The sequence below is a fragment of the Larus michahellis genome, chromosome 4 (genome assembly GCF_964199755.1).
Source record: "Larus michahellis chromosome 4, bLarMic1.1, whole genome shotgun sequence".
Lineage (NCBI taxonomy): Eukaryota > Metazoa > Chordata > Aves > Charadriiformes > Laridae > Larus > Larus michahellis.
In genome coordinates, this window is record NC_133899.1 from 38,616,982 (window position 1) to 38,630,083 (window position 13,102).

General features: G+C 43.7%; 1 protein-coding gene across 12 annotated transcripts in view; it reads right to left on the reverse strand.

Moving 5' to 3' along the window:
* Nucleotides 1-1,815: 1,815 nt before the first annotated feature.
* The window catches only part of TUNAR (transmembrane neural differentiation associated intracellular calcium regulator), a 168,001-nt gene continuing 156,714 nt past the window's right edge, over nucleotides 1,816-13,102 (reverse strand). For all 12 annotated transcript variants that reach the window (XM_074584093.1, XM_074584088.1, XM_074584081.1 and 9 more), the window contains one exon: nucleotides 1,816-3,940. In XM_074584093.1, coding sequence (XP_074440194.1) covers nucleotides 3,755-3,901 — 147 coding nt within the window. In that variant the 5' untranslated portion in view covers nucleotides 3,902-3,940 and the 3' untranslated portion in view covers nucleotides 1,816-3,754. The remainder of the gene's footprint in view (nucleotides 3,941-13,102) is intronic.

Genomic DNA, 13,102 nt, shown 5'->3' on the forward strand with positions numbered 1-13,102 from the left:
TCTTTCTTCTTTTTCCTCACTTTGTTGTGCATGTAATGTGATTTAAATAGTTTTATCTTCTTCTTTCTTGAAAGTCTTCTGTACCCACCAGACAACACACCAGACACTAGTGGGGAGAATGTCACCTTCCTGTCACCTCAGGAAAATATTTCTCATTCCCGTAACACAAACCATCAAGCTACAGAGGATAATTTAAAAATGCAAAGCTATTCTTAGTTGACAGAAGCAAAAGGTGATGTTTTTGTATCTTATTAAGATATTGGATATTAATTTCCTTCTACGCAAATGCAAACGTGAAAGTTCCTGTCGCTAATGGAGTAATATTTTATCTAAAAAAAATTTACTTTGGAAACTATTTGCGTTACCTACAAGTCAAGCCAAAAATGAGACTATCAGCTTTTTTCCTTGCCAAAACAGATTTACCATTCAGCACCTGTAATGAGATGTTTTATTCAACTATTTATACTGCAGTTACGGACTACAAGGTATCCATGATATGTATGTTACCTCGTCAAATATTTCTTATAGGCACATGCTGAAAACTGCTCACATAAAAAAGCAGGAGGGGAGTTTGGCTCCAGCTGGCGTCCAGCTGAAAGCAGGCCTGCCTGCGGCTGCCTGGGAAGGCAGACTTTCAAATCCTTGTATAAAACATTTCACTTCATTCTTGAAAACATACTTTTCCTATATCAGTGTTCGTGAATACCAAATAAAAGGCAGAGAAATTGCCCTCGAAGGCAACTCTTCATTTTTATTTAAATGAATACTTAATGAATCTACTTAAGAAGTACTTGCCCCAGGGTATTTCTAGAACTATCCGTGAATAGAAACCCATAAAATTAAAATATTAAGTCCTAAACTTTTTATGGAACGGGATGAACCTTTCTTCCTCTTCCAGGGTGCGATAAAAGCCCCGTGGCAGAGCGCAGAGCACGCGGCTGCTGAGGGCGCAGGGCCGTAGTGCCCACTCTGCCTACGCTGAGACTACAGCAGGCCCACTCCTGGAAACTCATCCCCTCAGGGGTCTTCTCTTGGGAAAGGCAGAGTAAAGACAGAGTCCGTCCGCTTTTTGATCCACCCGTTCAGCTTAGGCATGTTTGGGCTATTTGCAGATGCAGGCCCATGTCGGAAGGAGCGCAACCATGATGAGCAGCAGAAGTTGCTACTTTACTTTAGGGCCGTGGGGGTGTAATACGTTGTTTTACAATGCAGAGCTTTAATTGGTAATATTAATAAAAGTACTCAGCGAAATTTCATTCATTAAGCATCTTCGTGCCCACAAGAAGATGACGGGTATTATCATTTGCTGCAGAGAGAGGCAAAGAAGTACCAGGCAAGAGAGCTCATCTCTTGTCTCGGACACATCCCTCCCCAGGCTTCCCCTCTGGAAGATGGGTACCAGCCTCAGGCAGATCCCGTCAGTGTTTGGCGGCAGAGGAGGAGGAGGAGAGGATGAAGAGAAGCTGCTGCAGAGAGGATCCTGTCAGCGCGAGGGGCAGGCTGGAGTTAGGGGGGTGCCCGGAGCGTGTGCAGGTGCCCTGGGACATGAGCGATGCCATTGCCACGTGCTGTGATCAGCAGGAGTTTAACCAGAAGAAAAAAATGCAGAGTGGAGGCAAATATATTTTATCCACTTTTTTTTTTTTCCCCGTTCAGGATGATCAAAAAGCAGAGTTTGGTAATTCCGTAGAATTACCAAGAATTACCAATAAATTAAAAACCAAGACCAGCCTTGCGCAGCTCCTCTGAACCGTACCACAAATGTTTCTCACCCCACCCCCACCCCGAGACCTGCAGCCCTACCAGCACCCTCCGAACACAAACGTTTCCTCAGCCACCCCGGCTCAGCACCCTCTTTCCGCGCCGTTCTCTGCTCATTCAAATCTCTGCTCGTTTTCTCACCTCTGTCCTGTTTTCATTAACATGAGATTATTTTTGCTATTTTTTCCCTCAGTCTCCGTATGCGATTTCATTTTAATTTATTTACCGACCTTTTCCCTTCTCCTAATGGTTTTGTTATTGAATGTGAGATACCACAAGAGACTGAACACCTCTGTTTATGAGAGGTGCCCCTCAGGGTTTTCCAGGCTTGCTTTTATAGCCTGCAACGAAAATCTGTATTTTTCGGACCAGTCCTATCCCCTGGAAACCAGTGAAAAGCTCATTGCTGATTCCAGAAGGACAGGACTGATCACTGAAATCAATGAGACTCCAGGATCGAACTTTTTACAGCTCCAGCTGACTTCAATAGCAATCCCCCTGGTCTATCCGAGGACGCAATCCAAACCACAAGTCAGTAAACAATTAATTGACCTATTTTTTAAGAGGATATGTCAGAGTTAATGGGCAATGTACTTAGGCAGCTTGAGGCAAAATTGAGGTCTCATATTTTTAATGCTTCATATATTTATAGGTACTGAACTCTGAAGAAAAACGGTGATCATCATCACTGTACATTCCTGTCAAAAACACAAGTCAGAGAATTTCACTGCGCCAACCTCAGTTAAAGCACACATCAGAGAAGCATAAAGGGTTAATGATCCTCACATTTAAAATATACTCTGTATTTACAGTCTGGATTTCGCTTAAGCCCCTCACTACAGGCGCTCTATATTTCTCTTCTCAACTGCATAAACCTCTGCTCTCTTCTCTCAATATAAGCACTTAGAGAGCGTGACCAGATTTGGAAAGCCGTCAGTTCTGTGAATTTTGTAATATCTTGTGAGATGCCTCAATATTCCTTTCGTTTGCTTTTTTTTCCTTTTCTTTTTTCTTTTTTTTTTTTTTTAAACTATAAATAGAGCCTTCTTTCTGCAACCAGTCTCCAAAGGTCACCTTACAATGTTTTGCTACTTCCCGTATTAAGCAGCAAAGCTTTTCAGCTGACATTCCAACTTCAAGTCATGCATATGAGCACGATGTGAGCTCGCTTCAGACCACAGCGAGAGGGCTGCAAACGAGACTGCTGTATAATTGCTGAGCAAAATAACATCCATTGTCAAAAAGGGCACTTCGTCAAACAAAATTTAGCTGCATGAATACGAGTGTCTCCAAATATTTGGTTCATGCTAAAAATATAGCACATTTATTAAAAATATATATTTATAAACATTGGTATGAACAGACACAGACGTTAAGCAAATGAGAAAGGAAAAATAACCACGTAACGTATTTCTCCCAACATTTTATCAGGTTTAGGCAGACCTTGCTCAATGGAATTGTTTTTTTCATCATTGCACCATATGTTCATTCTAAATAAAAAGCTTGTCAGATTCAATGTAAGCAAAAGCAAAAACCAAGAGAAAAAAACCCATTTGACCTGACGGACGCGTGATCAGTGCTATGAAGCTATCTTCGAGTTCAATCTTTGCGGGTGTACAGTATACATTTCTAGTTGTATGTAGTGTACAGTTTCTTTCTTTCTTTTTTTTTTTTTCTTTTTAAATTGTGTTAAAACAGCATATCCCTGGTGGATTTCTTCAAAGCTACAATTTACATAATTGCAGTCATTTTCCCCCAAACCTAAAACCAAACGGAAAGGAAGAGGGCAGGGCAGAAGAGTTAAGCTTGTTACTGTGTGAAAAAGTCTTGTTAAATTAATTGTGCTTCAGCCTTCGCTGCCTGCAGGCAGTGCTTTTATGATGTGTTAATATAATACACAGTCAATTCTGATTAAACAACTTGTCAATAGCCAGCAATGTTTGTAGTCACTCTTAATGGCCGTTTTATCTGGTCTATTTGCATGCCTTCTACTTTACAACGTTGTGTAAATATACACAAAAATGATCACAATGAGGTTCAGAATTGTCCCAATTATTCCAAGCATTGCCAAGATGGTTTCTTCTTTGCTTTCCTTTTCTTGACTGCCTTTATCTTCTTCATTTCCACTTGTGATTACCATCTTGGTGGCCAGTTTCTTTATCCTCCCCTTCAGGATAACCTACAGTTAGGAAGAAAAACACCAAAATGGATTGTTAGTTTGAGCTTGCAAACTAAGATTAATAGTGGAACCAATTGCAGATTTTTTGCCCCATAATGTGTTATATTAAGAACTCACTTTAAAAAGATTAATATTTTTACTAGCTATTTAGTAAATGCTTAACTAAAATGGTAGTTCAGCTAGCCGGCAGATTACTTACTGTTAATTCTGTTACACTCTGCTTACGTGCCAGAAATCATTTGTAACATATACAACTCATCTGCAATGTCGTTACAGAAATAGTTAGACATGTACCAACGAGGTGTGACTCCACTGGTGTCGGTGGGGACTTTGCCTGCATGAGGACTGCAGGAGACCATCTTGTCAAGTTGCGGAGACCTGAGATTTACAGAAGTGGGTGAGGGAAACAAAACTGGGAAGACCTCGTTTCTTTTTAATAGGAAAAATCACCAAAGACAAAGGCATTTTGTCTCCTGACGAGAAGGAAGGCAGCAGTGACTTCCTAATAAATTATTAAAAATAAAAGCAAAACCAAAATAACATCCATCTTGGCTTTTATTTTCTTCATTCTTAATGTACGATGAAAAGTTACTCGCAGTGCAGTGAGCTGAAGTGTATCGATCTGCCTGCAGGGAGAACACAACCATTTCCCAAGCAGCAGCCCCAGCCTTCGAACGGCTTAAAAAAAAGATTTTTCAAATGTGGGACCAGCCCCGACTCCTGGCACTGCTGGAGCCACAAACAAAGAAGCTCCTTTGGTCTTCCAGCCAGGTGCTGAGACCTGGGTAAACATTTTGATTGTTCAAATTAGAAATGGATAAATTCTATTTATCTGTGCTTATCTAACGCTGCGAATTCTAATCTCACGGGCAAACCGGAGCGCCCCAGAAAACTGAAAAAGGTTGGCTGGTTTCCCAAAGCCAACTGATCTGCCAGCAGCTGGGTTCAGGCGATGCCCTGCTGTTGTCTCCCAAGCTGTAAACCGTATCCCATGATGTTTCTGCCGCAGGAAGCAGTGTTAGGATGTAGCAAAAAATCCTCCCCAACAGCTCCTGCCTATAGGAGAGGGTTGGTTGGAGGAGAAAGGGGGCACAGGCGCTTCCCTCATTGCTCCCTCCACTAACCCGTGGGGCAAAACCACCAGATCCCATGCAGCATGGATGTTCAGGGCGGTCTGAGCTCCTTGAGAAGAGGCCACCACCTGCACGGACAAATATCCCCGAGGGGAGGCCTGCCCTGAAGCTCCACCAAGCTCCTGGGCTGCACAGCCACGGAGCAGCAACCAGAGTCCCAAAAGGCGTGGGAGAGGTGAGGAAATTCTGCAATGGAGAGACAGAGAGGGAAAACAGAGAATCCAGACAAAACAACCTGTATTTTGTCACATCTGCAAGTTGTTCATATGTAGGACAGCGAGTAACTGCTGGCAGCTTCCTAGAAAGGGCATCGTGGTTGAGTCCCAGCAGGTACAAGTGATTAGTGGTGAGTAAGGCAGAAGTGGGGGTCTGCGGAGGTGCCACTGGCCTTGACATTTACACTTGCATTAGCATTTACGTGTTTTGCCTACACGACACCAAGTGATTCAGAGAAAAACAAGAACGAGGGAGTCGGTAACCTGATGGTACACCCACGACAGACACAAGTCAGCGGGAGCAGGGGGCACCAGGCAGAGGCGTACTGCATCAGGCACCAGAGCATGCTCATCCAGCAGGTAACCTGCCCCAGGAGTGCAAAGCTTCAGAGGCACCTTCCCAGGGATGCTGGCTCCTGCTGTCCTCCTCCAGGTTTCCTTCCAGCCCTCAGAAACTCCCTGGTCCCCACAGTTCCTCCAGCCATGGCCACCTGCAGCTCCTCCTGCAGGACCTACCTCTTCTAGCAGCAGAAGGGCTTTGTCATATTTGCCCACAGCTGGTGTCCAGAGGAGGGCTTGGTTGCATCTGGCAGGTGCCCTCACTATCTTATTAATTGCTGCCATGCAGTCAGTGATATCTTAACAAGCAAATTGGCTCTGGGAAGTCACAGAATTCCTACCAAAGCCATTTACATTAACCGCACAACCCAAGCACATCCACCCCGTGTGGCATCGGACCACAAACCCACATCCCAAGCTATGACATGCAGCTGTTACTTCACCCACAAAGCCATGAGTCATTTGGATATCGTGTTCTTTTCCCCTTCAGTAACTGGGAAGTTTCCCCTCTGGCAAACGTTTGCATTTCACTCTTTATTTGAAAAACCAAGTGGGATCACAAATACGATCTGATAAAATCCCAGGCCTGGAACACAAGGATTTGAGGGGAGGATGAAGTCCTTGCTGGCTGGTTCCTACAAGAGCTGAGCTCTCTCGATTCAGCACTCTGGCTGCCACAGAAATAAGGTCATACCCAGGCATCCTGTGGGTCAAGCCGCCTTTCTGGCTCTGAAAAAAGCCAGAGAAGATACAACGGGTCACTTCGCATCCCATGGTTTGGGCTGAGTTTCCCATTTACATCAACATAAACCCACACAAAGTTGTGCAGAGCCCCAGCTAGGGTGGATTTGCAGATGCACTGGATCCACCGACACTTAACTTGGGCATGGTGACTCTGCACCACATGCACTAGACAATCCTATTCCTAGGATTAATGGGAGCAGAGGCAGCACAGGGGCGTTTGAACCCCTCTTATTAACAGCCTCACTCTTTTCTTAATATATCCAAAGTGTGCAGCATGAAGTTAGTGTCAAACTGTTTCCCTGCAGGACACTATAGATCCTAAAATTAACATAAATCTAAAAAGTAGTTAAATAATTCACAAAAGAACAAAACATATGAAAGGCTACTAGGTATAAAGATAAAGCCTCTGGCTTAGGAAATTCTTGAGTTGTGAGTTTTTTGGAAGCTAAGAAAGTATTCTGGAGAAGTACCACCATATCCTTGTCTCGTTATTAAAGTCTCTCTCAGGCACCCATTACTGGTTACTGCAAGAGAGGGAGTCCCTGGGCTCCACAATCTCTGATCTGAGGTTGTACAGTCACTTTTTTCTTCTTCGTGAGTTCTAATTATTAGCAAGGAGGGACTTAGTGGTTTCAAATCCAAACATCACCAATGCGGCTCAGACTGCCAGATTATTTTTGTCCCACTAAGTGGCCTTAACTGAGGAAGAAGGTCCTCAGTGTGACGCAGTGAAATATGCGTGAAGAAGCTGGTGACCAGGGCCATGATGAATATGAATGAACAAGCAAGGAGGCAACAGCAGTTGTGAGTTTATATGTGGGCTGACGCTCAGTGCTATTTGTTGGAGGTCATCTCCGTTGCTCCAGCCATGCCTGTGTGCTGTATTTGGCTCACGCTATGATGAAGCCTGGGACTGCGTGAACCAAATCGTTTTTGGATGAAACTACACCCAGAGATATGCTTCATGAGCTCTTCATGTGCTAGAAAAACAATAAAAGAAACTGCAGCCTGTGGGAGCAGAGGTCCAGACAAAAGCTGGTCCAAAGGTAAAACCCCAAAACACGTGTAGTGTGGACACTGGCACCATTATTTTCCCTGGAGGGATTGCTCCAGCAGGTCCACACCACTCCCTATTTTATACATCACCTTAATTATGAGAGAGAGAGTGCACAATGGGCTCGGTATTAAGAAGCATTTAACATTCAAACAGGACAAGACTAGGACCAAATACAATTATATTAGTACTTTGCCAAATATAGCACCGTTGAAATCAAGGTAAGCGTTGACTTTGAACTGTGAGGAGACCAGAATCAAAATTTCTTCTCCACGTTTAAGGACTAACCTTGGGAGAAGAGGAACACTCTCCTAATGGCAGATTCAAGCCTTTAACCTTCACAGATCTCACGCTCAGAGCAGTATTTTGGCTGGCTGGGGTTTGTGGGTGGTTTTTTGCTACTGGGAAAATATTTGCTGTCAGTTTTAGTATAATTACCCTAATTAAGAAAATAGAAAAGTCTTCTGGCTTTCTGGGTACCTTTTTTCAGCCTTTCTTATTCTCTTCTGAAATTGATTTCATTTATTTGACATTGTTTCATATTTTTAAGATTCTTATGACACATTGCTCCTTTTATATTTTTCTGGTGGGACTTCATGCTTGTCAGAAATACTCCTTTTCCTTCCCCAGAACTGCTGATGGAAATGCTGAGAGAGGAGGGATGGAGAGCACTAGATTCACCAGTTCTTTAATAACTATCCTTCTTATTTAATTACTACTTCATTAGGAAAATGCTTTCCTGCTACATCGAAATTCACGTGTTTCCTACTTCATTTTGTAATATTCATTAACCTAACTTCATCCTTTTGAAAAAAAATGTGTATTGCAAAAAGCTATCCCTGAAAAGATATGTATTCCATGTATTCTGCATTGCACAAGGGAGAAAGGACAGTTAGGACACTCCTTGCACTACTGCTGACTTCTTATATATCTACGAGAAATCCACTTAGTCTCTCTCTGCCTCAGTTTCTCTTCAGTGAGATTCTTTGAAGAACTGCCCAAACTCTGCCAGAAAACGATCCATAACAAAAGCGAGGCCCCACAAACACTTCCAAAAGAGGGAGCTGCTAACATGAAAAATTTTGAATGCAACGATGCTATAAAATACACCCACTACCATCTCCCCAGCTGACTGGGACCCGTTGCACATCACTGTCACTGCAAACAGTCCAGTGAGCTTGAGGCAAAGCATTTCTAGCAAAAGGAGATAATCCTTCCTCGTCTCTTCACACTCAGCGTGAGGAGTGACTGAGCTAAAGGTGACGGCTTAGTGGCAGGGCTTTGGAAAAGGCAGCAGCAAGTGCACATTTGTGAATTTACTGCACTATGTTTGTCACATCGAAGATACAAAGCACATCCCTCCCAAAGTACCTGCCCCGGCGTATCTGGCAGCTTTTGAACATGCTGGCACCTTGACTTGCTCTTGAAAAAGTTTTGTAATCTTAAATCATTTCTCCTCTAAGGCATTATTTATGAGGTCCCCAAAGAGGCTGCGAGTGAAGGGTGCAGCCAGCGGAAGCGCAGCTCCTGGGAAGTCAGAGGAAGGGAGGACGGCCCCGGCTTTGCTCCTCCTGATCAGCCCGTACTGTCATGTATTATCTGGCACTTTGAAAAACAAGAATGAAACCTTCTGAAAAGCTCCCAGGGTCAGAGGCTCAGCTGGTGCAAAGCAGCCTCCCTCCCCTGAGCTCAGCTGAGCTCCCTCTGTTTACACCAGCTGAGGATCCGGCTTCTTGTATTCAATCTAGCTGGAATATCAGCGAGCACAAATTTGGTATTCTTAATCCATAATCACAGACAATCACCAGCCAAATTGTTTTGATATTTAAACTTGTTTACAGTCCCCAGGCTATTAGTTGTGATGACACATTAAGAGATAAGAGAGCTTTAATTTTCTGAGGATAGTTCCACCCTCCGGGGATAAGAAACACGCAGCGGAAACTTGTTTTGATTATCAAACTGAAGAGGGCACAGAAATCATACAAAGCAGAGTGTGAGTTCAGATGCTGCTGGAGCTGACACCTTCCCTTATCTCACAAAGAAGTGCTCGAATTACCAAGCAGAGAGGAGAAAGGCTCCTCGAGGATTTAACCCCACTTGAACATCACAGACATGCAGAGTTTTGTTCCTTTCCTCCCAACAAGTTCTTTAAACCTCATTTTGCTCCAAGGGCACTTGGGAAAGCTGGGTGCTCAGCTCAAAGTCCTGGACAGCCCCCAGGCAAGATGCTGAGCAGGGCAGTTAAGTGGATACCGAACTGCTGCCCACAGCCTGGGGTAGGAAGACAAAGTTATCGAACACATTTGTGCTCGTTAGCAGTCCTTATTCTAAGCATTACACTGGCCTATTATCACTTCTGTGATGACTTTGTATCCACTTACCATCCTTGTGCCATTTTGACTAGGTAAATCCTCTCCTAAACTCCACTAACAAAACGTGCTGTCAGCTACCAGACAAGATCCTGCTCAGAGAAACACTGATGGGTTGTCGGGACACACAGATGAGCTTATTTTTAGAGCTGGATTTCATGGGACTGAAAGGCACCATGTAAATGCAAGATAAGGCCAAAGGAAGCTCTGGGGTCATAAGGAGCCTTACTAAAAGCTCATTCAGACGCAGCAGCTTGCACAGGCGGTGTGCAGTACATATGAAGAGCAGATGAACCAAAATGATGTGAGCAGAAACGAATATACGGTAGCAATCAGAATACCTGAGAAAAGCAGACACCTGCCATAAAAGAAGGGAGAGGGGAGACAAGAAGTGCCCAGGGAGAGGGGTTTCATTAGAGAAAAAAGATGAGAAAGGGCACGAATGTGAGCCAGGTTCAATAACACTTCCCAGCAGTGAGCAGAGACCAGTGCCTAAAGCGAAGTGATGTCTCAGCGGAGAGAGGACACAAGCGCTTGTGTAGTCCTCAAGCAGGAAAATAAACCCACGTCAGGCTGCTGCTATGCTGGCAGGTTTGAGTCAGTGGGAAACACACGCTATTTATAGCACTACAGCCAGCATATTTCCAAAGGTCTCAGCAATGTGAGACCTCCTCTAGAATAAAGGGAAGCACTCAGCGGCAAAGAGGTTATTCTGAGAGGGCAGAATTCAAATAGGTAATGCATTAGAGGGCTCATCCTGGTCCCTACCATGGGTCCAACCCAGTTTGTTCTGGCGGCTGTTTTTGTCCCCCAGGCACCTCAGAACTCAGAGGAGGCAAAGGACTTGCAGCCAGCTCTACAGTTTTACCTTCCTCTCCTCATTCATGTCTCTGGGACCGTGCACAACCCTGAAATGCTCAGGATACCTAAAATCTATTATATAAAGGCCAGGTATTTGGAATACAAGTATCCCTATCTTAGAAACAAAGCTATGATCTGAAGCAGAATAATGATCCTTAAATACCAGGCTATTACTACAGCCTCTCCTTTACCTGCCTGTGTGCAGACAGTGCTGTCCGTAAACTCCCAGACAGCCTTTGGCTCCTCCACCTACAGCAAGGTCTCCCATACCAGGATTCACAAAACTTCATGAGTCCGAGTTTGTGAAAGAAACCAACCTGACTGAAATGACAGTAAGTCACCCACTAACACGTAGCCCTCTCCCCTTTGCTACGAGATGCACTACGAAGAATGAGTTGTTATTGGTCAAAATTAGCAATCTACTTAAAACACAACTGGAAGCATGTACGGTTCAAACTCCAAATTTCACAAATCCAGAGATGATACATTTTCTGGCCCAAACAGTGGTGAAATATCAGTATAATTCTTCTTGGTTCAGACTGGCCTATTTTGTGTTCATAGTCCATTTTCCTGATACACAGCACTGTGCTTGGTTGCTTGGTGCTACACCTCAGAAGTGTTTGACTCTCGGTTGGTACTGCAGCACACACTTGCTATTTTCCTCCTTTTAAATACTCGGTATTTCTTTTCAGACCTTTTGAGTCAAAAGGGCATTTTCTCCCTCCCACTCCTCCCAAGATTAACTCCTGATACCCTCTATCAGAAAGAAGAGAGGAAGAATAACATGGTCTCTGTTTATTTTGTTCACGTGAATCCCTCTGCAACGTGTGCAGTGGTTCTAAAAAAAATAACTGATGATGTGTGTGCTCCATTTTCAGACAATTTACTGCTCTGCTGCAATGAGCAGTTAGTACTGAGAGATAAAAGTTGCATATTGTGGACGCAATGATGGGGAACAGATCTCTTAGGCTCCCTCTTCGTCTAGTGTCTGCTGAGCCCCGTCCTGCAGAGCCTGACTGGCTCCTGGCTCCAAAGCAGCAGCTGCGATGGGGAAGGAGAAGAACCAAACACCAGCCCCAAACTGGTATTTGTTGTCTCACTGCTGCTCCTTTCCCATCGGTGGGAAAAGGACAGATAGAGCTAGCCACAGTGGAGACTTCCCAGAATTGCCTTATAAGATGCCCAGTAAAAGCCAAACACACTGCTGTCTTAATGGGCATAAAAGTGCCCAAATGGAGCCAGACCTCAGCCCAGCTGATCAGGCGTCCCCTTGCCAGTGGCTGATGCCAAAGACGCACAACACAAGTGTGCAGTAATGCTTACCCCCCCTGCACCTAACTACAGTCCAGAAATCTGCAGGTCAAGGACTTCCTCCCCCAGAGGAAGCATCTTTGGGTTTAATGACCCTTCATAGATTTGTTTTCTCTAAATTTGTCTAATTGCTTCTTGAACTTGTGTTATTATTTTTTTTCTATACAGAGTCCTCTAGCAATGGGCTCAAAAGATTATTGAAGGATGTCTGAAAAAGTATCCACTTGTTATTTGAATCTGTTACTTGATTCCTCATTATGTAATTTGAGAAACTGTGAGTAATTGGCTTTTATTCTGCAAGCCACCTAGAATGCTGTAAGTCTCTTACCGTATCCCTGTAATCATCTTTGTTCAAGACTGAAAAATCCTGGTCTGTCTGGTTGCTCCTCATACAGAAGCTAGTCCATGCTTTTGGTTCTCTTTCTTGCCTTTCCCTCTGCCTTTGCTAGTTATAAAAAGGGGTTTTGGAGCAACAAAGAACAAAACTCTTCCGGACTTCTGGTATTACATGGAGCCTGTGTGTTAAACCCTCTGAAGATGTACTGTCCTGACTCCAAAGATTTTATGATTTATACTTTCCCAGGTTGGTGGATGGGACACTTTTCATTCAAAGAAAAAAACGAAAAAAAGAAGAAAAAAAAAAGGCTAACATCTCTCCCTCCCACACCCTAGAAATTATGATAGAATAAAGATTTGAAGTTTGAAGTCAGAGTTCTCTCTCTTAGTCCTTTGCCCATATTTACTGAGCTTAAAAAAGCAGAACAACAAAAATCTGCAATGAGAACACCTGAATGCTGGTATATTCAGCTAAAAATAGCCCTGATAAAAGCCTCAAAATTTGTGGTTTTGCTCAGATAAAAGTAGCATTAGATGACACAGCTATGTGAAAGAATGAGATCTTAAAGTATCTCTTTCCATCATTCCAGGTCTCAGCACCTCATTTTCTATTTCAAGGGCATCTCCAGGGTTCTCTTTTAGGAGTAAAAATACATTGAAGCCCCGTAAAGGAAAAAATACAATACCCAAGTCTCAGTGAAAGACAGGTCTCCATTCTCTGCCAGGAGGCACATAACCTCTGTCATAAGCAATTTGAAGATCTGCCCTCACCATTGCATGTTGGAACAGAAACTGAGCTG